General features: G+C 45.6%; 1 protein-coding gene across 2 annotated transcripts; it reads left to right on the forward strand.

The window, feature by feature from the left end:
- The first annotated feature begins 8 nt into the window (after nucleotides 1–8).
- Nucleotides 9–15,394, forward strand: SOAT2 (sterol O-acyltransferase 2). 2 transcript variants are annotated; one of them, XM_020966314.2, is made up of 16 exons: nucleotides 9–412; nucleotides 913–1,026; nucleotides 1,495–1,550; nucleotides 1,889–2,025; nucleotides 2,196–2,255; nucleotides 2,492–2,599; nucleotides 3,470–3,746; nucleotides 5,623–5,692; nucleotides 6,412–6,496; nucleotides 6,753–6,798; nucleotides 7,038–7,167; nucleotides 7,641–7,738; nucleotides 9,340–9,438; nucleotides 10,715–10,847; nucleotides 14,381–14,526; nucleotides 14,925–15,394. In XM_020966314.2, the coding sequence occupies exons 2-16, from the start codon at nucleotides 951–953 to the stop codon at nucleotides 14,973–14,975; spliced, it is 1,572 nt and encodes a 523-aa protein (XP_020821973.1). In that variant the 5' UTR covers nucleotides 9–412; nucleotides 913–950; the 3' UTR covers nucleotides 14,976–15,394. The 2 variants fall into 2 exon arrangements, with proteins under 2 accessions (XP_020821973.1, XP_020821977.1); XM_020966318.2 differs by lacking the exon at nucleotides 913–1,026.
- Nucleotides 15,395–21,762: the final 6,368 nt, after the last annotated feature.

Genomic DNA, 21,762 nt, shown 5'->3' on the forward strand with positions numbered 1-21,762 from the left:
CTATCTTCATTCCAGCTCACTCTCCAATTTCTTACTACCCCATCCCCAAGCCAGTCATTAGACCCTTCCTGTTGCCTAATCTCCATCCTTCTTGAGATATTTGGAAGTCCTTTGGTTGATGAAGTTCCAAACCAACCATATCTCCCATCCACAGTACAGAGAGAGATGGGGACAGAGGGAAGAATAATGCCTGCTTTCTGTCGTTCTGTGTCCTGCTTTGGAACTTTGTCCCTGACGCTGATCTCTGAACACCATGGGAAAAGAAAAAGGTTAATAGTTAATCTCGGGAACCACCTCCCCTGCCTCCGACTCCGGAAGAAACATAATAAAAATGAAGTCATTCCTCCAGGTGTATCTCAGGGAAAGTGGGACCTGAACCCTGAGAGACCCTAGCAAGTACTTAAAAAGAAAGGTGAGTGGGTGGGAGTGGGGAATAATTTCTTCCCTAGAGATTATCCAAATATTGGTATCATCTTCAGTGATTCTAGTGCCACAGAACTGAGGGGGGAGTTGGTACCTCTAGGATGTCATGAGTCAGCAAGGAGATAGTCGTTAGCCTCCTGATAACACAAACTGACTCCCCATTTTTTCTTGACCTTTAGAATTCTGTGTGGGAGGCAGCTGAGAGATATCAGATTGATAAAGGTTCGAGATAGGCAAAGCCCTGTGCAGCTAACACAGCGCTCATTATCAGTGAATGACCTATAGAGGGGCGGAATGAATTGGAGGAGACAGGAAGCTGAAATGGAGGTGGGGAGGTGTACTCCTAGATCCCTCTGACAGGTGCAAAGTTCATTCTTAGGAACCCTAATCCTCATAAGATAACCTTATCAATAGCCTCGCAGTCCTTTTCCTCCAAAGAGGACTTTAGTCCACACTAGTCACACAGTGCACTGGCACTGACTGGGGCAGGTACTGTGAGAGGAGCCAGTTATCTGCTCACATACATCATGGAGCCAACTGGGACCCAGCCTCGGAGGAGAGAGGGGCGGGGAGAGAAGCAAGCAAACAACTGCCCCCTCAATGGTGAGTCTCCTGAGAGTACAGGAAAACCTGTCAGGGACAGGGAATGGAGGCAGGCAGAGGTGAGAGACAGGAGGGAGGGAGGACAGGGAAGGAGTGGGCAATGTATTGTTGAAAAGGCCTTAGGTCACCTCAGTCCTTTTCCCTACACTGGAAGATCAGGAGGTTCTAGATGGAATCTATCATTTCAGACCTTGTCTGCCTGAGAGAAGAGAAATATCTAATATTGTAATCTTTGCCTAATTAGTCTGATCCCATCTTTGTCACTGGCCTCGAACTCCTTATGGAAGGGAAGTTGCAGGGGGTGGGGCAGGGGAAGGAGTGGCAGAGTGAGAGAGAGGGCAAGAGACATTAGGATCAGTATTCTAAAAGGTCTCAGTGTAGGTGGCTGAGGCCTCCCTAAGGTCAAAGACAATACAGCCCAGATACTTCCTACCTCTTGGATGTGGCCAATGGCCCTCTCTCTCCTAGAAAGTGCCAAAGAATGTGAAATTCCTGACCTGGTGCAATTGATGAGGCATATGGAGGTAAGTGGGCTGGAGTTGGGACTGTGTTAGAGGTCAGAGATAAGGTCCCACAGTCAGAGGTCCAGCTGGACAGATCCTGAGGTCAGAGGGAAATGATGAAGACTGGGTTAGACGTGAATGTCTTGTCTTAGCATTAAAAATCAGTCGTGGGTCAGAGGTCGGTAAGGAGGTGGGGTTAAGTAACCCTGTAGTTTGGATCACAGGGTCAAGACGGGGGAAGGGGGCAAGGGTGGAGGTCCAGAATCAGGCTATAAGGAATCAGAAGTCAATGAAGGTGCAAGACTAGGAAATGAAGGAATCTCGGGGTGGTCTGCTTACTCTGGTTATAAGCCCCTCAGGCTGTGAAGGCAGAGTTGCTGGAGCAAGCGCACCAGCAGCTGACTAAGCTGTTTGATCGGGCCATTTGGGAAGCTGTGCAGTCCTACCCAAGTCAAGGCTGCCGCCCAGGCTCAGCCTTCCAGGAATCCCCAAAAAGGTAAAGACCGGAAGGTGGGCAGCAGGAGCCCCTCCATTCTGGAACATTAAACATCTCCCCACTAGCCCTTTCCCCCAACTTGGCAATGAATGTCTCCTGAGTTTTCTTACTTCTGTCCCCTGGTGCTGCCCTTATTCTCTAGAATTTCTCTGTCCTCCCTCTCCATTCAGAGCCCAGGAACCAAATCTGGAAAGACGGAAAGTTTTCATCCATCGCAAGTCGTTACTCGAGTGAGTCAGGGTAAAGGCAATAGTTAGGGACAGGGGAAGGGATGAGTGCAGATGGGAACCAGGAATCCCGACCTCCAGACTTGGGTGGACCAGGGAAGATGCTCTAAGTCTTAGTTTTCCCATATATCCCCCAGGAGAGGAAGGGGATAGCAAGATGAGATATGAGTGAATCAGAAAAGGGTTTGGAGAAACCAATGACTGAACTTCTTAACCTCACCCAACTCTGGTCCTTCCAGCGAATTGATGGAAATTAAGCATTTGCGAACCATTTATCACATTTTCATTGCGGGACTATGTGTCTTCGTCATCAGCACCCTGGCCATAGATGTCATTGATGAAGGAAGGTATGGGTGTTCTGGGTACCACAATCTATTCCATGGTAACAGCCCTCCCCACACACACACCTCCAACACCAATCATCTTAACCCTTCTTTAGGCAGCTCCCTCGCCCAGACATGTTCCATTCTGTTTTCAAGTTTTCTGTGTGTTATCCCTGGAGAGAGAGAACACAAAAGCTAATTAGGTTGAGGAGATGGGTAGGTGAGAACCCAAAACCTTGGGGAATATGGCTGAAGTCAGGAGGTCTGGGTTGAAATTCCAGTTCAGACACTTACTAGCTGTGTGACGTCACTTTTCTACATGTAATTTCCCAAATGGGTAGAATAATATTTTCACTAAAGAGTCAATATAAGGAAAACAGTAGGCCTAAAAGCCTGTATATTTGGTGTCATTAGGAACTAATATCTAGACCAGGGGGTGTCAGGGAGAGGATAAAAAATACCCATGCCGTCTGTATAGATCATTTCCAAAGTGTCCTTGGGGAAATTCCACCTCCCCCAAGAGACCCTGCCTAAGTCATCCATCCATTGGCATTTGTGCCAGCCACTGTGCTAAGTGGTAGAGATAAAAAGAAAGTCAAAAGGCAGTCCCTTCCCTCAAGGAGTTTACAATATAACGGGGGTGACAGCATACAAAGAACTATGTGCAAACAAGCTATGTACAAGATAAATCAGAAATAATTAATGGCACTAAGGGGGGAGCGCAGGGCTACGAAACACAGTATTTCATGTAGTCCAGGTTGGATCAGAATGATGGGGCAAGTCGAAGGGCTACCCTGGGGTTCAGGTCCCATCCGGGCAATATGGAAAGGAGGAAATCAAGGATGAGAGATGACTAGCGTGTACCCTCCCTGTATCTCCTCTTTCTACCGCAAGGCTCGTGCTACAGTTTGACCTCCTGGCCTTCAGCTTCGGACAGCTGCCCCTGGCCCTGATGACCTGGCTGCCCATGTTCCTGTGCACAGTCCTAGCCCCATACCAGGCTCTTTGGCTATGGGCTAGACCCGGAGGCCGGGGGGCCTGGTATGCAGGGGCGGGGCTGGGGGCAGGCCTTCTAGCCATCCAACTGGCGGCGTTGGGTGTCCTCCCAATCTACGTGGCCCTGCAGTACCAGCTGTCTCCTGGCTCCCGCTGTGTTCTAGTCTTTGAGCAGGTAGGGGCGGAACCTGGAGCATAAGGAGGTAGAGGAGGGGAAACTCGGATGAGTGGGTAAGGTTCCATAGGGACAGTTAAGTCTACAAGGGATGGGGCCAACCTTGAGAAAGAAGAGGAAGACTAATGAAAGTGCGGTCAGACTGAAGTCTCTTCCAAAGAAATCAATTCAGAGGTGGCCCAACCAGTCCAGGGACACTGGAGGCTGCCTACTGAATGATCAGGTAGGACTACGGAGAACCCAGCTCTGACCTGCTACACTCTACCATCTTCAGCCTCTGTCCTCCCCCAGGATCATTGAGTGTTTTAAGTACTATGAGGCACAGAATGAGCCTAAAATGGTGTGGTGAAGTGGAGAGCACCTTGTATTTAGTATCAGGGGATCTGGGTTTAAATCATTCTATTAATCAATCATTATTTATTAAGTGACTGCTGTGGTCTAGGCACTGTTCTAGGTGCCAGAGCCAAACAGTCCCTTTCCTCAAGGAGCTTACATGGGGTGAAGGGGAAGGGTGGAAATATGTATATCAATAGGTACACATCAAATGAATCAAGATTAGTTTTGGGGGAACACGGCAGCAGTGTCTGTGAGGACCAGAAAAGATTTCACATGGAAAAAAACAAGGAGTCTCTGAGAGACCAAGGTGTGGTGGGAGTGCTTTCCAGTCAAGGAGAACAGCCAGTACAAAGAGCCCGAGATGGTGATGGAGTGCCCTTTGTGAAGAACAGCAGAAAAGCCAGGTTCCAGAGTGCAGGAAGAAGAGTAATGTTTTAAATAGATTGGAAAGGAAGATTGAGACAGGGTTGTGGGGGCTATGAGAAAAGCCAGAAAGAGAAGCTTATGTTAGATTGTAGAGGCACCATGGTCAGGTTGAACCATAGGGAAAATTACTTTGGCCTCTATAAGGAGGAAGGACCACAGAGAAGAATAATTTGAAGCAGGAAAATTGATTAAGAGGCTGTGGCTGGAGACTGGTAGATAAGTGCATAAAAATGGTGCCCATGCACGTAGGGAAGGAAAAGAGAATAAGAATTTATAGAAAGTACCTACTATATGCTAAGTGCTGCCCTAATTTCAAATATGATCTCATTTGATCCTCACAACATCCGTATGAGGTAGGTGCTATGAATATCCTCATTTTACAGTTGAGGAAACTGAGGCTAATAAGTTAAGTGACTTGCCCAGGGTCACACAGCTAGCACGTGTCTGAGGCCCGATTTGAACTCAGGTCTTCCTGACTCTGGGCTATTACACCAAAGGCTGCCTCTAAAGAGAGGTGGACCCAGTATGAGATGCGTTAGGAAGACTAAAAGGTCAAGATTTAAACCCTGTCTCCAACACTTACCACCTGCATGACCTAGCACAGAGCAAGTCACTTCTCCCTTGAGTGGATTGGACTAGACGCCTCCAATGTTCTTTCCAGCCATGAAATCTAAGGGTTACTTCAACTCTAAAACTTGCACGTAAGGAGGTTTTGACACTGACATTTAATACCAGACAGTGCTACTCCCCAGCCAACCTTCCCGCCTTTGCAGGAAGCACTCAGCTGGGCATCATAAAACCTGTGTTCCAGTTTTGGTTAAACCACTCATTCTTTTTGTGACTTTAGACAGTTCCTTTCCCTTCTCTCAGCCTCAGTTTCCTCATCTGCAAAATGGGAACAATATTCTTACTACCTACTTCACAGCATTGTTGTCATGGCTATAAACAGGAAAGCACTATGCATGCATTGCCCTTATTCTCCCAGATTTACATCCCTTATACCTAGCACAGGGCCTTGCACACATTAGGTGTTTAGTAAATATCTGTTGACTTCAAGTGCTAACATCCCTCTCCAGTTTTAATATATTATGATTCTCTCCCAACTCCTACCCAGATCCGGTTGGTGATGAAAAGTTACTCCTTCTTGAGGGAAGCCACACCTGGAATCTTCCATGCCGAAGGAGGTGAATCCTCTGATAGGTGTATCAGTTCTTCTGTCCCCACACCCCCTATTTCCCAGCCCATCCTTTTCATTCCTTACCACAATCACTTCTGCATAGGCAAAGAAGGCAGACCAGACCCAGACAATGGTCTCTGGTACATCAGCTTAAACTCGGCTCCCTCGTTAGGTACTGCCTCCACCTCCACCTTGACTTAGAATTACCAGCATCATTCTTTCCCCTGTGATAAACGATAAAGGTGGTGGCATTGCCTCCAGAAGGCCCCTGTGAAAAAATGACACAGTCGGAATTGTTAGGGAGATACCTTTGGACATGAGGTGATAAATGGGGCAGCTTTCCTGTAAAAGGAAGAAGGCTAGGAAGCCTGAAGACAGGAGGGTGCCCTGAGTGGGATAGGACCTGCCCTCAGAAGATAAAGTGCCCCCCCCTCAGGGAGGGGAGGGAGATACAAAGAGGTCATGAAAAGTAAGATTGCCTGCTACTGCTTGGCTTGGAACAGACATTATAGCTTACATTCTTCCTCTAGGTCCTCCTCTCATTCCTTGAGTCCTCTGTCTCCCAGTCTTAATCCCCTTACTCCACTCCTACTGGATCTCCAGTCAGAGTCTGGTCTTTCTCCACCTCTCCCCTTATTAATCCATTAGTCTCCAGCACCCTCTTGCTCCCCCAACCTAAACCCTTCCTTCTTCTTCACTTTGCCTCTGTCTCCATCACCACTACAGGTAAGGGAGCCCGAGTTCCCAGTTTCTCCAGCTACCTCTACTTCCTCTTCTGCCCCACACTCATATACAGAGAGAGTTACCCCAGGTGAGTTTTCTGCCCTACCCTGAGTGCCCAGTCCCACCTAAAGCCCCATCTTTCTGATCTCCCTTTCTCCTTGGGATCTTTGACCCTACCCCAAAGCCCTGGATCCCTCCTTCTACCTGAAGGCACCAGATGTCCCAGATCCCAATCCCTCAGGTACCCCCCCCATAATTGAGCAATTGAGGGAGAGGGGATTCCAGAGGTTCAAAAGTAAGACTTCTTGAGGAGTCTGTGACACTCCTCCCAATTACTGTTCCAGGACAACCCATATCAGGTGGAATTATGTGGCCAAGAAATTTGCCCAGGTCAGAGAATGGGAAGTGATGGAGATGGGGGGAGGAAAGTAACCTGTTGTTGGGGGGAAGAGGAAGTATTAGAGAATTGGGTGGGAAAAAAAGGCCTGATGAAATCTTTGGGCAGAGAAAAAGTGGGGGTTCAGGGAGAAAGATTCAGAAGCTGGGGGTCTAAGTGAGATAGATATTCAGGATGAGTGGACACTCAGTGTAGCTGCTGATGGTCTCCCGTGCTTCCATCCTCTCCCTAGGTCCTGGCATGCGTGTTCTATGCCTGTTTCATCCTTGGCCGTCTCTGTGTGCCCATCTTTGACAACATGAGCCGTGAGCCCTTCAGCACCCGAGCCCTGGTGCTCTCCGTCCTGCATGCCACACTACCTGGTGGGTCCATCCTAGAGACCGTGGAAGCAGAACAGGATGCGGGATGCAGGATCCTCCACTTGCCCTAGTGGGAAGACTCTGGCTGGAGTGGAGGGGGAGGATGTGAGAAGCCAGCAAGCAGTTCTTAAAACTAAGAAGATAAGGGGCAGCTAGGTGGTGCAGTAGATAGAGCTCTGGTCTTGGAGTCAGGAGGACCTGAGTTCAAATCCGGCCTCAGACATTTGAAACTTACTAGCTGTTTGACCCTGGGTAAGTCACTTAATCCTGATTGCCTCACACCCCACCCCCCAAAAAAACTAGGGAGATAACATTGGGCATGAGTTACTGAAGGAAAAAGCATCCACAAAAATGGAAGGAGCAGAAGCCTAAAGGCAGAGGGGGTCTCTGGGTGGAACAAGGCCTGACCTCAGAAGATGGAATGGCCCAGAGAGAAGGGAGGAGGAGTCTGATCTGACCTCATGCATCACCCCCAGGTATCTTCATGCTGCTGCTCATATTCTTTGCCTTTCTCCATTGCTGGCTCAATGCCTTTGCTGAGATGCTACAGTTTGCAGACCGAATGTTCTACAGGGTAGGTAGGAAGAAGGGGAGAGGGAAATAGAAGTGGAAGGAAAGGAGAAAACTTTACCAGTAGATGAAGTAGGGGGTTGCCCAGAGGTATGATTTCAGGAACTGGGAATGTTCCTCTTTCCCAAAAGATACCTCTCTCCTTGGTAATGCTTTTTGCTCCTACTGGGAGTATTGCTGAGCTGTTTGGATAAATTTCATGAGTCAGAAAGCCCCAAGTTCAAGGCTTGTCTCTGACACACCCCGGCTTTATGATAGGCTCTTAACTTCTTAGCTTTCCAGGCAGCCCTACTACATCCAGGAATTTCTGACACATATACAAATCAATATGAGAAAGAAAAAAAAAGATATTCATTCTCTCACTATAATAAGACTTTCTCCCTAATTGTTGTTTTTGCTCAGTTGTGTCCGACTTTGTGAACCCAACTGGGTTCTTCTTGGCAGAGATACTGGAGTGGTTTGCCATTTCCTTCTCCAGCTCATTTTATAGATGAGGAAACTGAGGCAAAAAAGGTCTTTGTGTGACCTTGCCCAGGGTCACACAGCTAGTAAATGTCTGAGGCTGGATTTGAACTCAGGAAGGTGAGTCTTCCTGACTTCCAGGCCGCAAACTCTGTATCCAGTGCATAGAGTGCCAGGCCTGGAGTCAGAAAGACTGCCCTAATTAAAAGTGTAAAATCTCACAGTGAGAGGCAAACTGTTATCAGACTTTATCAATCATTGACACCATAGTGTAAATTACTTTATCAGATCTTTTTTAAAATAATAATAAAAATTTTCCCAAGTTACATGTAAAGACAAAAATTTTCAAATTATTTATTTATTTATTTTTACTTTTCAACGTTCACTTTTATAAGATTTTGAATCCTAAATTTTCCCCCTCCCTCCCCTCTCCGAAGATGGCCAACAATCTGATATAGGCTATACATGTACAATCATATTAAATGTATTTCCACATTACTCATGTTGTGAAAGAAGAATCAGAACAAAAGGGAAAAACTATGAGAAAGGAAAAAAAAAACGAGAGAAACTAGTATGCTTTGATCTGCATTCAGACTCTGGATGTGTATAGCATTTTCCATCATGAGTTAAAAACAGTTTTTAATATTCACTTTTTAAAAAATTTTAGGTTCCAAATTTTCTTTCTCTTTCTCTCATCTTCCCCTTCCCTGAGACAGTAAGCAATTTGTTATAGGTTATACATGTTCAATCATGCAAAACATGTTACCATATTAGTCATGTTGTGAAAGAAAACACAGACCCAAAGAAGAAAAAAAAACATAAAAAAACACAAAAAAGTGAAAAATAGTATGTTGCAATGTCAGATCCCTTTCTAAGAGCAAATTTGGATAGGTTACTAGGAATGCAGGAGGGTACTCAGTTTCTTCAGATAGCATCTTCCAGAAAATGGTGAGATTTTGCCTATTTCACAGCCTTCTAGGGAGCACAGGGATGGAGGTGGGTGAAGGGAAGGGAAGGGGGAATTCTGGGACCTGGAGAATCCATGTAGTCCATGCTGCAGCTGGGGAGCATTAAGGCAGAGTCAGAGAGCATTCTGATGAGTACTGAGCAGCCTCACCCCTGATGCTGCCCTTCTGTCCTCAGGACTGGTGGAACTCAACCTCCTTTTCTAACTTCTTTCGTACCTGGAATGTGGTGGTCCATGACTGGCTCTACAGCTACATCTACCAGGATGGAATTCAGGTAAAGGGGAGCCCCAAGACCACCTGTTCCCAGAACTCCCCAGAACTCTCAGACCTTCTGAGGGATCTCTCCATGTCCCTAGCCAAGAAGGTTTCCCTGCAAGGATCCAGGAAATGAGATTGGCCTTCTTAACTTAAGTCACTTACTCTTCCTAGACCCCATAGACTGCATCTGTAAAATGAGGGGGTTGCACTGGACAGCTTCTGAGGTCCCTTTCAGCTTTAGGGCTAGGGCTAGAATCCTAGAACTTCCTCCTAGCCTTTTCCCAACTTACTCCTCTCCTCCAACTCAGTTATTGGGAAGTCCCTGGAGCTTTCTAACTTCTTTTTCCCTTTGCTGTTATTTATCCAACATCTTATTCTTCAGCTCACCTCTCCCTAACCTATCATCCCTCACTCAGTTTTAGAACTGACTCATAAAAGGTAAGAGCTGGAAGGGCCCTTAAAAACCATCTAGTGTAACCATTTTTTTTTAAACAACTTTCATTTTATAGATGAGAAAACTGAGGCAGAACTGGACCTTGTGCTCCCCTCCCCCAGTTCCCTACACAAGGGCTGGTTATGTTCCTAGTCCACTGGCCACCCACCCCTATACCCTATATGCCTCCTGTCCTTTACTTGTACTATTTCTTCTCTTACAAGGAATTGGAAAGGACCCGAGACCGTAGAAAATTAGACATCATCTAGTGCAGGAGTTCTTAACCCTTTTTTTCACGCCATGGACCTTTTTGGCAGGCTGGGGAAGCCAACGGACCCCTTTCTCATAGCATATTTTTTCAAATTTATTTTTTAAGCACAGAGGTTTTTTATTCTTTTTTTTCAGTTCCAAATTCTCTCCCTCACCCCATCCCATCTCCCATCTAATGGGAAGGCAAGAAAAACAAAACCTGTTATAAATATGTCATATAATGTTTTTAAATGCAGAAAATAAAATATATGGGATTACAGAAGAAATCCATTCTATTTAAATAGCTACCAAATTTTTTTTTGAGCGTTCATGGACCCTAGCGTTAGTCCTATCTCTTGATTGTCAAGGTGAGGAAACTGAGGCCCAAGAGAAAAATGAATTGTTTAAGACCACATCACTAATCAACATCAGGAGACCAGGTTCTTCTCATTGAGTCCGATGCCCCTCTCTTCTCTAGTCCTTCAGACCCCATCACTTTTTGCCTCTTGGCTTCCTTAGGGAGGTCTCATGGGGAGACGGCTCAGGGGAAAGGAAGCAGCTAGGATACAGCTTGAGGAACTCACTCCTCTGCCCTCTCTCCCTCCTCCAGCTTCTGGGTCTCAGGGCGAGAGGGCCAGCCATGCTCAGTGCGTTCCTGATCTCTGCTGTGGTCCACGAATACATCTTCTCCTTTGTTCTGGGATTCTTCTACCCGGTTATTCTGATTCTCTTCCTTGTTGGAGGTAGGCAGAGTCCCTGTCATGTACAGCCAGGGCCAGTGAGTCACTCTGATCTTCTGTGTGGAATCCTTGCCCCTGGTGAATCACTATGGAGAGTGTGCACAGTAGAAGGAACACCAGAGATCCAGAGGGGAGAGGAGTCTTCAGAGAGTTCTCAACTTTGCACCTGACGTCCCCCTTGTATTACTGTACACATGGGTCCCTTAAAAATGAACCATGGCAAAAAAAAAAAAATGAACCATGGCAGGGCAGCTAGATGGTGCAGTGGATAAAGCACTGCCCCTGGAATCAGGAGGACCTGAGTTCAAATCTGGCCTCAGACACTTACTAGCTGTGTGACCCTGGGCAAGTCGCTTAGCTCCAATTGCCTACACACACACACACACACACACACACACACACACACACACACACTAACGATAGTATGAGGCAGGAAAGTGTAATAACAAAATGGTGGAACTTGGAGCCAAAGGACTAGGTCTGCCACTTACTATCTGTGGAAACTCAGGCATGTTATTTCACCTCTCTGGGCCTCTGTTTCCTTATCTATAACAATGATTGGGGGTAGGATGTTAGACTAGATGACCTCTAATGTCCCTTCTAGCTCTAGAGCTATGGTCCTATGACACATTCAAAAACCAATAGCTCACTAGCCCACACCTCCATATTTCTTTGCCAGGCAATCCGAGGACACATTAGTTTAAAGGAGGGAAGGGGAAGAGAAGGGGAAGAGGGGGGCAGCTAGGTGGCACAGTGGATAGAGCACCGGCCCTGGATTCAGGAGGTCCTGAGTTCAACTCCGGCCTCAGACACATAACACTTACTAGCTGTGTGACCCTGGGCAAGTCACTTAACCCCATTGCCTAGCCTGAAAAAAAAAAAGAGAGAAGGGGAAGAGGAGGGAATATGCATTTAGATAGCACCTGCTACGTGCCAGACCCCATGCTAAGTGTTTTTATAAATATCACCTCATTTGGTCCTTCCAACAACCCTAAGAAGTAGGCGTTATTATTTATCCCCATTTTAAAGATGAGGAAATTGAGGCAAACCAAGGTTAACTGACTTGCCCAGGGTCGCACAATTAGGAAGTATCTGAGGCTGGATTTGAACTCAGGCTTCCCTGACTCCAGGCCCAGCACTCTACTCACTGTGCCACCAGCAACCTGGTACAAAAGACAAATTATAAACTATAGCAACGTAGGTGACAAGTCCCTAGTCATACTCCTAGTGGTATGTCCTTCCATGAGTTACCATTTTGTTTTTGTTTTTGGCTAGGCAATGGGGTTAAGTGACTTGCCCAGGGTCACACAGCTAGTAAGTGTTATATGTCTGAGGGCATATTTTAACTCAGATCCTACTGAATCCAAGGCTGGTACTCTCTTCCACAGGTTATCGTACCCCAACATGAATGGACAGGAACACATGTGGAGCTAGCATATGTATAAGGAATGTGCAGAAGTGCCCCCCCAAAAAAGTCATTATTATCTGATTGATGCATGAGAGGGAGCGTGTCACTTACTTTGCTATGGTTTTTAATTTGTCTCTGTGTGGTCACTTGGTGTCCGTGGGTGCTGACTGTTGCCACTTGCTGGCTTTTCTTGTGACTTACTGTGGGTTAGGCAGGTCAAAACTTCTTTCCCTTTTTTATTTATTAGGCAGGAAGAGGATAGGAGAAGGGTCAGAAGAGAAGGGGCTCCCAAGATTCTAGGGATGTTCTCTATTCTTCTTTGAATCATGATCAGAAATTTTTATCTTGTACCATGCTTTAAAGTTGCCAGTCTGAGTCCTCACAGATCACTTTGGAAGTTCAGTTTAGCAAAACTTTCCCCCCAAACCACAACTGGATGGACCTGTGATGTGGAGCTTCCCATCATGCCGTTGGTTCATGCAAATCACCTTAGGGACAAGACCAAAAAGGGACTAAGTAAGGCTGCTGGAGCTCCCTACTTCTCCCCATCAACCAAATTCCATCTACTAGCCTAGTGCACACACAGAGGAGTTGTGCCTCCTTCATTCTCAAAGAGGAGCAATGACATCATGGGTGATGTCTTGACGTACAAGTGAATTGGATTTAAGTGAAGCAGAATTGCATGACATCATCAGCCTCCCTCTCTTCTTCAGAGTCCCTGGAGTCCAATAGCAAGACAAAAGTCAGGATGACATAGGAAATAATCCTGGGAGGGCACTGTAGCACGGATGGACGGTTAGACCGAGGGTGAATCAGACTATGCTTCTTGGAGGAGGAAATCGTGAAGCAGTGTTTGGAAGGCAGAGAGAGACGGTGCTGGGGGGCAGACAGCTTCTGAGTGGTACAGCATCAGAGATGCAGGTTTTTGTTATTCAGTTATTTTTCAGTTGTGTCTGACTTTTTGTGACCACATAGGGTTTTCTTGGCAAGAAAACTGGAATGGTTTGCCATTTCCTTTTCCGGCTCATTTTACATGAGAAAACTGAAGCAGGCAGGGTTAGGTGACTTGCCCAGGGTCACACAGCTACTAAGTGTCTGAGGACAGATTTGAACTCATGGAAATGAATCTTTCCAACTCCAAGCCCAGCACTCTGTCCACTGCATCACCTAGCTGCCCCAGATGTTCTGGTAGATTTACCCAAATGAGTATGGAAGTCTGAGCTGGAGAGATCCCATTGATAAAGGCATGAGATGAGGTTGGGCTGTCTTTACAGGATAGATGAGTGGAGGGGACCTTGACACCCAAACCAAAGATTTTAGATTTGACATAAACCATTTGATACCAATACTAGTTTCTAAACTGGTGGTGAGGAGTAGATGGGAGATGTCTTTTATCAGGATCTAGAGCTGAGGTGGGACGGATCCTTCACACTAAATGAGATGTTGTTCAGTCATGTCCAACTCTTTGTGACCCCCTTGGGGGTTTTCTTGGCAAAGAGACTGCGGTGGTTAGCCATTTCCTTCTCCAAATCATTTTACAGATGGGGAAATTGAGGCAAACATGTGACTTGCCCAGGGTCACACAGCTAGTAAATATCCAAGTCCAGATTCAAACTCGGGCAGATGAGTCTTTCTGACTCTAGGCATTGTGCCACCTAGCTGGTATATGCTAAATGAGACACATCTTGGATAAGAATCCTTAACCTTACTTCTCGGCATTGGGAAGAGAGAAGGGAAATGAGATGAGTTCTCTCCCTCTGGTACCTCTCTTAGCAGGCTATCCCCTGGACAAAGACCGAAGACAAGGAAAAGCTCCATGGGGCATTAGGGAAACCCAAGCACTGTCTTTCAACAGCTTGGGGAGATGGTGCCCAGAAATCATTGAGGGATATCATAGCAATACCTCTGGGCTGGGGAGGAGTTTTGAAGGTGCCTGGAAGGGATGTCTGGGAGAATATTTCTTGAGGAGTTAGAGACATGATTAGGGGGGCGATTTGGGAAGTGCAATTCCCAAGGTGGAGGTGGGATACCTGGGAGAAAAATTAAAGGCAAGGGAGAAAGAGTACCAGCAGGCTGGGAAATGGTGAGGGGAATGGAATCCCAGACTCATCTAATCTCTTCTCTCTAGTAATGTTTCACTTCCTGATGCGTGACCAGAACACTGAGTCCGTGTGGAATGTCGTCATGTGGACTATGCTTTTCTTGGGCCAGGGAATAATGGTCAGCCTGTACTGTCAGGAGTGGTACAGCCGGAAGCAATGCCCGTTCTACCCGGTAAGGGACCGCTTCCCTAGTTCCTTCCTTCGTACTTCCCTTCCTAGGCCAAGGCCCTTAGATAGTTCCAAATGTAGCCTGTTGTTCTAGGTGAATGACAAGCCATCTTTCTCACCAGTTTACTTTTCCCACACCTACTCCTAGATGCCTTGACCTCCTCACTCCCCCTAACCCTCACCGCTACCCACATACGTTGGCTCCCTGGTCAATGAAGCTCCTTTCCCTAAACTCATACACTTAGGACTGGATTTCATATTGGGGAAGGGGTCTTTGTCTCCCCACTGCCAGCCTGAATTCACTTCAGAGTGGAAGAAGTTCTTTTGGGTCATACCCATTCACCCCACACCTCCTTCCTAATGGAAGGGGCCCTTGCTCACACTCTCCTTTCTCTGGCACAGATGACCTTCTGGGGACTGGTTACCCCACGATCCTGGTATTGCCCCATCTAGAGGTCAACATGCTGCTACGTTTCTCCAGCCAGAGTCAAGTCCTGGGATTTTACTTCTCAGAGTCTCAGCTTCACCTGCCCCATCCCCTGGAACCAGGGCAGTCCAATCCTGGATATCACTCCAGTGGCAAAAAAAAAAAAAAGAAAAAAACAGCTGGAGTACATGAAACCTGCCAGTGGATGCCAGAGGAAGAAACCAGGAGCCATAGAGACAGCTGGACAGAAAGGAAAGTCCTCTCTCTTCCTCTACCCCAGGTTTCAGACACCATTCTAGAGTTGATGAAACTTGGGGGAACCTTGGAAGGACTTGAGAGCATGAGGGAGCTTGAATAAACTAGGGGGTGATTGGAATATGGAGGAGTGGTGGTACTGTCTCCTGTTCCTCTTCCTGCCAACAATAAACTTCCCTTTCTGAGTCCATTCGTTGCTAAAATGGCCCTGCAGATATAGGTTAACTCTGTGGCTGGGAGAGAATGAGGATGGGTCTGCCTTAATGAATGAAAACCTGTTACAGTTGCCCTCCGTGCTCCGCAATTTCCCCTCTGGCCTTTGTCCCATGTATACGCATTCTCAGATTCTCCCACCCCTACTCCTCCAGCACTAGTACCCACTGCATCCCTTTGGGACCCTTGTATTCCCAGCCATAGTCTACTCTCTGATTCCATTTCCTGGCTGGATATATCTGAGAGACTCAATAAATAGTCATATTGGTTGGTTGATGGGCAATCTGGTATAGCAGAATGAGCACTGGACTTGGTTTGAAGCACTAGCTCCTATGCTTACCAGCTGTGTGACTGTGAACAAGTCAACTACCCTCTTTGAGCCTTGAGTTCCTCATCTGTAAAATGGGAATAATAGAACACCAGCCCTGAAGTCAGGAGGACCTGAGTTCAAATCCAGCTTCAGACCAAACACTTGACACTTACCAGCTGTGTGACCCTGGGCAATTGCCTAAAAATAAAAAAATAAAATAAAATGGGAATCATATCTATCTCAGTGTTATTGTGGGGATAATGCTTTGTTGTTCTTAAAGGACCATAGAAATTTCAGTTATTATTGTAGATATAATAATTAATAATGGGGATAGGGGATAGGCTTGTGAACTGTGGCAATGTGAACTCTCAGGAGAGGAAACTCCGGCTACCAATGCAGTCAGCATGTTATCTGCAACCTATCTTCTTAGACAGTAGCCTAGAGCAGTGAGAGGTTAAGTGACTTGCCCAGGGCCACACAGCCAGGATGTGTCAGAGGCAGGATTTGAACCCAGGTCTTCTTGACTCTGAGGTCAACCTCTCTGTTCATCACACCTCAATGCCGATACTGTTGTTGGTATCATTGTTTTAGTGTCATGATTATTATATCCTGGGGAGGGGGGTGGAACTCATGCCAGTCAAGAAGTAGGATCCCCTTTGTCCAAACACTGGGTAGAAAGCAGGCTCAGTGAATTACGGTGAGCCTCTAGAACTGGGGGACGCCAAGATTCCTGGGTCTGGTCAAGAGAAAATGCAGATCCCAAGAAGGCTTGGAAAGGCATGATGATGCCGATGATGATGATGCTGCTGCTGATGCTATTAGAAATAATGCTTATTAGGGGCAGTTAGGTGGTGCAGTGGATAGAGCTCTCCCCTTGGAGTCAGGGGGACCTGAGTTCAAATCCTGCCTCAGACACTTGACACTAGCTGTGTGACCTTGGGCAGGTCACTTCACCCCAACTGCTTCACACACACAAAAATAATAATAATACTTATTGATGCCCTACTCTAATAACAACATACCACTTTTTAATACATTGATGTACCCCTTTAAGGTTTGCAAAGAGCTCTACATATATTATCTTACCTTATTCTCACAATACCATTGGAATTTGGTGATATTATTAGAAGTATGGGGTGATGTTATTATCCTCATTTTATAGATGAGGAAACTGAGGTAAACAGAGGTTATGTGACTTGTCCAGGGTCACACCACTCCTAAGTGTTTTTATGCAGGAGTTGCACTCAGGTCTTCCTGACTCCAAATTAAGGGCTCCCTGTCTACGATTCCACCTTGCTGCCCCCAAAAGGACACTTTTGTCCAAGTCTTCTTACTTCTAGTGTTGAGAGTCTTCCTTCCATCAGTGCAGGTCATAGCCCATGCGTGTGTCCTCATCCTGTGTCCTTTTCCCCCATGCACTCAATGCAGCCTCTGAAATCGAGATGCAGCAGAGTATCTAGATTGATTCCGTGCCACTTATGCTGATTTTGGTTTAACAATTAACACCAGCCAGCACCACACCATCCATATGTGGAACCATCGGTGACAGCAAGTGGAGAAATTTTCAATGCTGTGGATAAGCTCACTTACCTCGGTAGCATACTTTCCCGGGATGTACACATAGATGATGAGGCCGACCATGCATTGCCAGAGCTATCTCAGTGTTCGGGAGGTTCTCAAGGAAAGCGTAGGAGAGAAGATGTATTAGATTGTCTACCAAACTGAAGGTCTACAGAGCCATTGTGCCGACCTTACTGCAGTATGCTTGTATAACCTGCACAGTATGCCAACGCCATGCCAGGAAACTGAATCACTTCCATTCAATTTGTCTTAAAAAGATTATGATGATCATGTGGCAAGATAAGGTACAGAGCACTGAGGTCCTTTCTCCAGCTGAACTACCAAGCATTCAAACTTTACTGCCGAGAAAGCGACTCTGATGGGCTGCCAAACATTCGTTCGCCTAAGGCTATTTTACAGAGAACTCACACAAGGCAAATGCTCACATGGAGGTCAGAAAAAGCGATACGAGGACACTCTCAAGATCTCTCTGAAGAACTTTGGAACTGATCGTGCGAGATGGGAGACTCTGGCAAAGGACCACTCAGCATGGAGCACCAAAGAAGGCACCGCGCTCTACCAGCAAAACCGAGTTGCAGGATCTCAAAAGCAAATCCAGAGACATCTCCGCTCCAAATGTTCATGTGGACTATCTGTGCCCAGCCCATGGTTCGGGCTTCCAAGCTCTTCTTGGTCTGATCAGCCCCAGTTGGACATGCTGTACCTTGGCTCCAACATAATGATGTCATTTTGATCCTCTGAGGACAAAGGATAAGAGCCAGCCACCAACAACCAACCACAGATCCTCCATAAAGCATCCATCAACGTACTAGAGATGTTCCTTTAGTACTTCTTATATTCCATTGGTACCAGTGGAATATTCAGGTTGACCGGCTGTTATCCTTGGCTCTTGCTATATGCCCATCCCACTTCCTCAATGGGCTCCCACAATGGGGCCAGTTCTTGCAGGCAGGTCACCATTGGAAACATGCTGCCGCCTATTGATATCTACCATGTATACTCCTTTTTTTTTTACTTTTTTTTCTTTTTTCTTTTTAGGCAATTAGGGTTAAGTGACTTGTCCAGGGTCACACAGCTAGTAAGTGCTAAATGTTTGGTCTGATTCCGGATTTGAACTCAGGTCCTCCTGACTTTAGGGCCAGTGCTCTATCCACTGCACCACCTAGCTACCCCCGTGTATACTCTCCATCACCCTTTTACTCACCTATAACTCTGATTCTCTGGATATTTCATTCCAAGCTTCACAACCATCCAGTGCTTCAGGAAGAATGTTGGGCCTTGTGCTGGAGAACAGCTTGAGATCATGAAAAGCATCGTGCCTTGTTCAAAACCAATCTATCCCATTCTCTTCTTTGCTATAAAATTCTGAAACACAGTTTATTGTCCATTTCATTGTCATGGCCAATTTCAGATCTACATACTGATGTACTCACTCAGGGGTGTTATGGAGTGTTTGAAAACATGCATCTTTAGTTTTCTTCATTAAGAGCATTGCCATAACTAATGAAGTAGCTGTTGCTGATGCTTATTTTTCTTTGGGCTAACCAACTCCAAGTCACAGTCCAGGAATATCCATTTGGTTTTTCCTGTATAGATTATTAGGCCATTCTCTTTTGAGAACATTAAGAACTTTAAAGGTGCAGCTACGTGGCGCAGTGGATGGAGCACCGGCCCTGGATTCAGGAGGACCTGAGTTCAAATCCTGCCTCAGACACATGATACTGGCTGGGTGACCTTGGGCAAGTCACTTAACCCCATTGCCTAGCCAAAAAAAGAAAAAGAAAGCTCTTTAATATTGTGGAGGTTGTTGCGGTCTGCACAATATCACCTATAAGCATCTGCAGGGTCTTAATATCTATAAGCAACTGAGTCATATCTAGAAATTCATCCAAAAATAGTTGTTAGTGAGGTTGGTGGGGCAAAAGATGGTCCAGCTGATAAAGGTGATGGTCTATTCCTCCAGAGAGCCCCACCATGTACCCCTCTGGAATTTGGGGGCAGGAAGACAGAAGATATGGTGTGGAAGAATATATATCTACGTCCTTTTCTATTTCCCATTTTTAAGCATTGATGGCTTACTCAAATAGTTTAAGTTGAAACTCCCACAATTGTTCATAATACATTCTTTTTTACTTTGGGAAAAGCAAAAGATGAGACAATTATTTTTGCTTTATTAGATTTTATTTTTACTTTATTATTTATTATTTATCAGAGAAAAGATAGAGTGGTTATTCAGGGTGGATTTTGCTTCTTTTTTCCCCGCTGTGACATCATACTTGGTGAGGGAGACAGATTTTTGACTGAAGTGGCTGTCACGTTAGTAAAAATCCGGGCAAAAAATTTGAGGTAACTCTGAGTACAATATCTAAATAAACCACTAGGTGGCTTTTCTCTCCTGTCCAGGATACACCTACGGTACAAGTCAACTTTTCAACTGGGTGATCTATTCCTAAGCTAGAGGGCGCTCAAAGCCCACAAAAACTTGATGCATTATCCTACCGTAGTGTTAATTTCATTTTCTAGTTTGGTTCAAAAGTATCTCCTCTTGAGCAAGCTACCATATCAGAATTTTGATATAGAAGACAAAATATAATATCAAAACTATGGAAATTACTACTATTATCTGTCTTGGGCCCCTACAGTTTTCATTCCCTATACTCACAGGGCAGCTAGGTGACGTAGGATGTAGCACTGGGCTTGGAATCAGGAAGACTCATCTTTATGAGTTCAGATCCAACCTTGGACACTTACTAACTGTGTGACCTTGGGCAATTCACTTAACCCTGTCTGCCTCAGTTTCCTCATCTGTAAAATGAGCTGGGGAAGGAAATGGCAAACCACTCCAGTGCATTTGCCAAGAAAACCCCAAAATGGGGTAATAAAGAGTCAGACTCAAAATCTCTGAACAACAACAAAAATACTCACATTGATTCAAATATCTGCTATATGAAAAATGAAAAGGAAAATTTATGAATCCACCTTCCTCCCTTAGACCTAGGATTTGTTACCTATCTTGTTACCCTTTCATACCCTCTGTCTTTTCAGATCTATTTTGATTGGAGAAAGTCACTAAAGTATGTATATCCCAGGCTCATAAAGAATAGGAGTGGGGTGCTCAGATTCTTATAATCTAGCCAAGGGCTCATATTTTTAAGATCTGGCCCACTTTTATTAGTGATACAATTGCTTAGATTCCTTAAGAGTCTGGCCAATATGGTGGATTCTTTAAATCTCACCCACCCGCCATTGATGTTCTAATAAATCTTGTCTTTGGCTGAAAAAAAAATTATAGGAGTGGGGACAGGGAAGGGCTTTTGACCCCTTGTCTCAGGAGCGATGAAATCCCAGAGAGCTCTCCTCTCCACTGATCACCGGATTGGTTCTTGGAAGGATTGCTCAGAGTTCATAGTCCTCATCAGACTCTATATTGTAGATGGTATTCTCCCCACGTGGTCCAGAGTCAGCCCTCACTGCTGCTCTGCCTTGCTTGTCTCTTGACCCAAGAAATCACAAAGCTGAAGAGCCCGCACGACCAACAGCCAATGTCCCTTTATCCAATTTTGTCACCAGGAAGATAGCATGATAGGCACTCTCATTTCTAATACAAGGGTTATAGAATCTGCTCCTTTGGAATCGTCTATCACTAGTGCATGGAATGCTTCCAAGAGGCCACGAAGATGAAGAAAAAATCCTTCAAAATTCATACACCAGGGACAGCTAGGTGGCACAGTAGATAGAGAGCTCTGGCCTTGGAGTCAGGAGGACCTGAGTTCAAATCTGGCCTCACATGTGACACTTACTAGCTGTGTGACCCTGGGCAATCATTTAACCCTGATTGCCTTACCAAAAAAAAAAAAGCCAAAAACAAAAAAATTTATACACCAGCAAGGAGAATGATCTGTAGCCTAGAAAGTGCAGAACAAAAATGGCTAAGGGAATTGATGTCTAAAGATAAGTAGGGAGTTAGTAAGAGAGCAGGAAGATGCCCTGGTTAAGTTCAAGTCGTCGGAGGCAGAGGGACCAAAATCCAAGATGCGATGCTTGGAGCATAGGCGCCTGTGATCACTGAGCCACTCTCAGTAATCTTTGTAACACTAAGAAGAACAAGTTATACGTTAGCTGTTGGCACCCATTCCTCCCATTACCTTATCCTTGACCTGTATTTCATATAGTTGTAGGGGATTTCAATGGTTCCTTTAAACTATGTCAGGCACACCTATTGTTCATTCACATCTCAGGTGAATGTTTTCTGTCCACTATCTATGCTGCTTGTCACTCGTCATGGATTGCAATCCTTTACCAGGTGAGGACTGTGTCCCCACCATTCAGTGCAACATTTAGAATAACTCCTGGGTAATCTCATACTTAAGAAATGCCTTTTGTGTTGGTAATGATGGTTATTTACAAAAAAAACAAACAAAAAAACCCTATAAAATGAACAAATACCCCTATAA

Source organism: Phascolarctos cinereus, unplaced genomic scaffold, assembly GCF_003287225.1.
Source record: "Phascolarctos cinereus isolate Bilbo 61053 unplaced genomic scaffold, phaCin_HiC Scaffold_1;HRSCAF=81, whole genome shotgun sequence".
NCBI lineage: Eukaryota > Metazoa > Chordata > Mammalia > Diprotodontia > Phascolarctidae > Phascolarctos > Phascolarctos cinereus.

What these genes read in the sequence shown, in the direction of transcription:
- SOAT2 (XM_020966314.2), top strand. Translation starts at nt 951, where the DNA reads ATGGAGCCAACTGGGACCCAGCCTCGGAGGAGAGAGGGGCGGGGAGAG. An exon ending in GATGTCATTGATGAAGGAAG is followed by an intron (nt 2,600 to 3,469) that starts GTATGGGTGTTC and finishes TTCTACCGCAAG; the next exon opens with GCTCGTGCTACAGTTTGACC. An exon ending in TGGCCAAGAAATTTGCCCAG is followed by an intron (nt 6,799 to 7,037) that starts GTCAGAGAATGG and finishes TCCTCTCCCTAG; the next exon opens with GTCCTGGCATGCGTGTTCTA.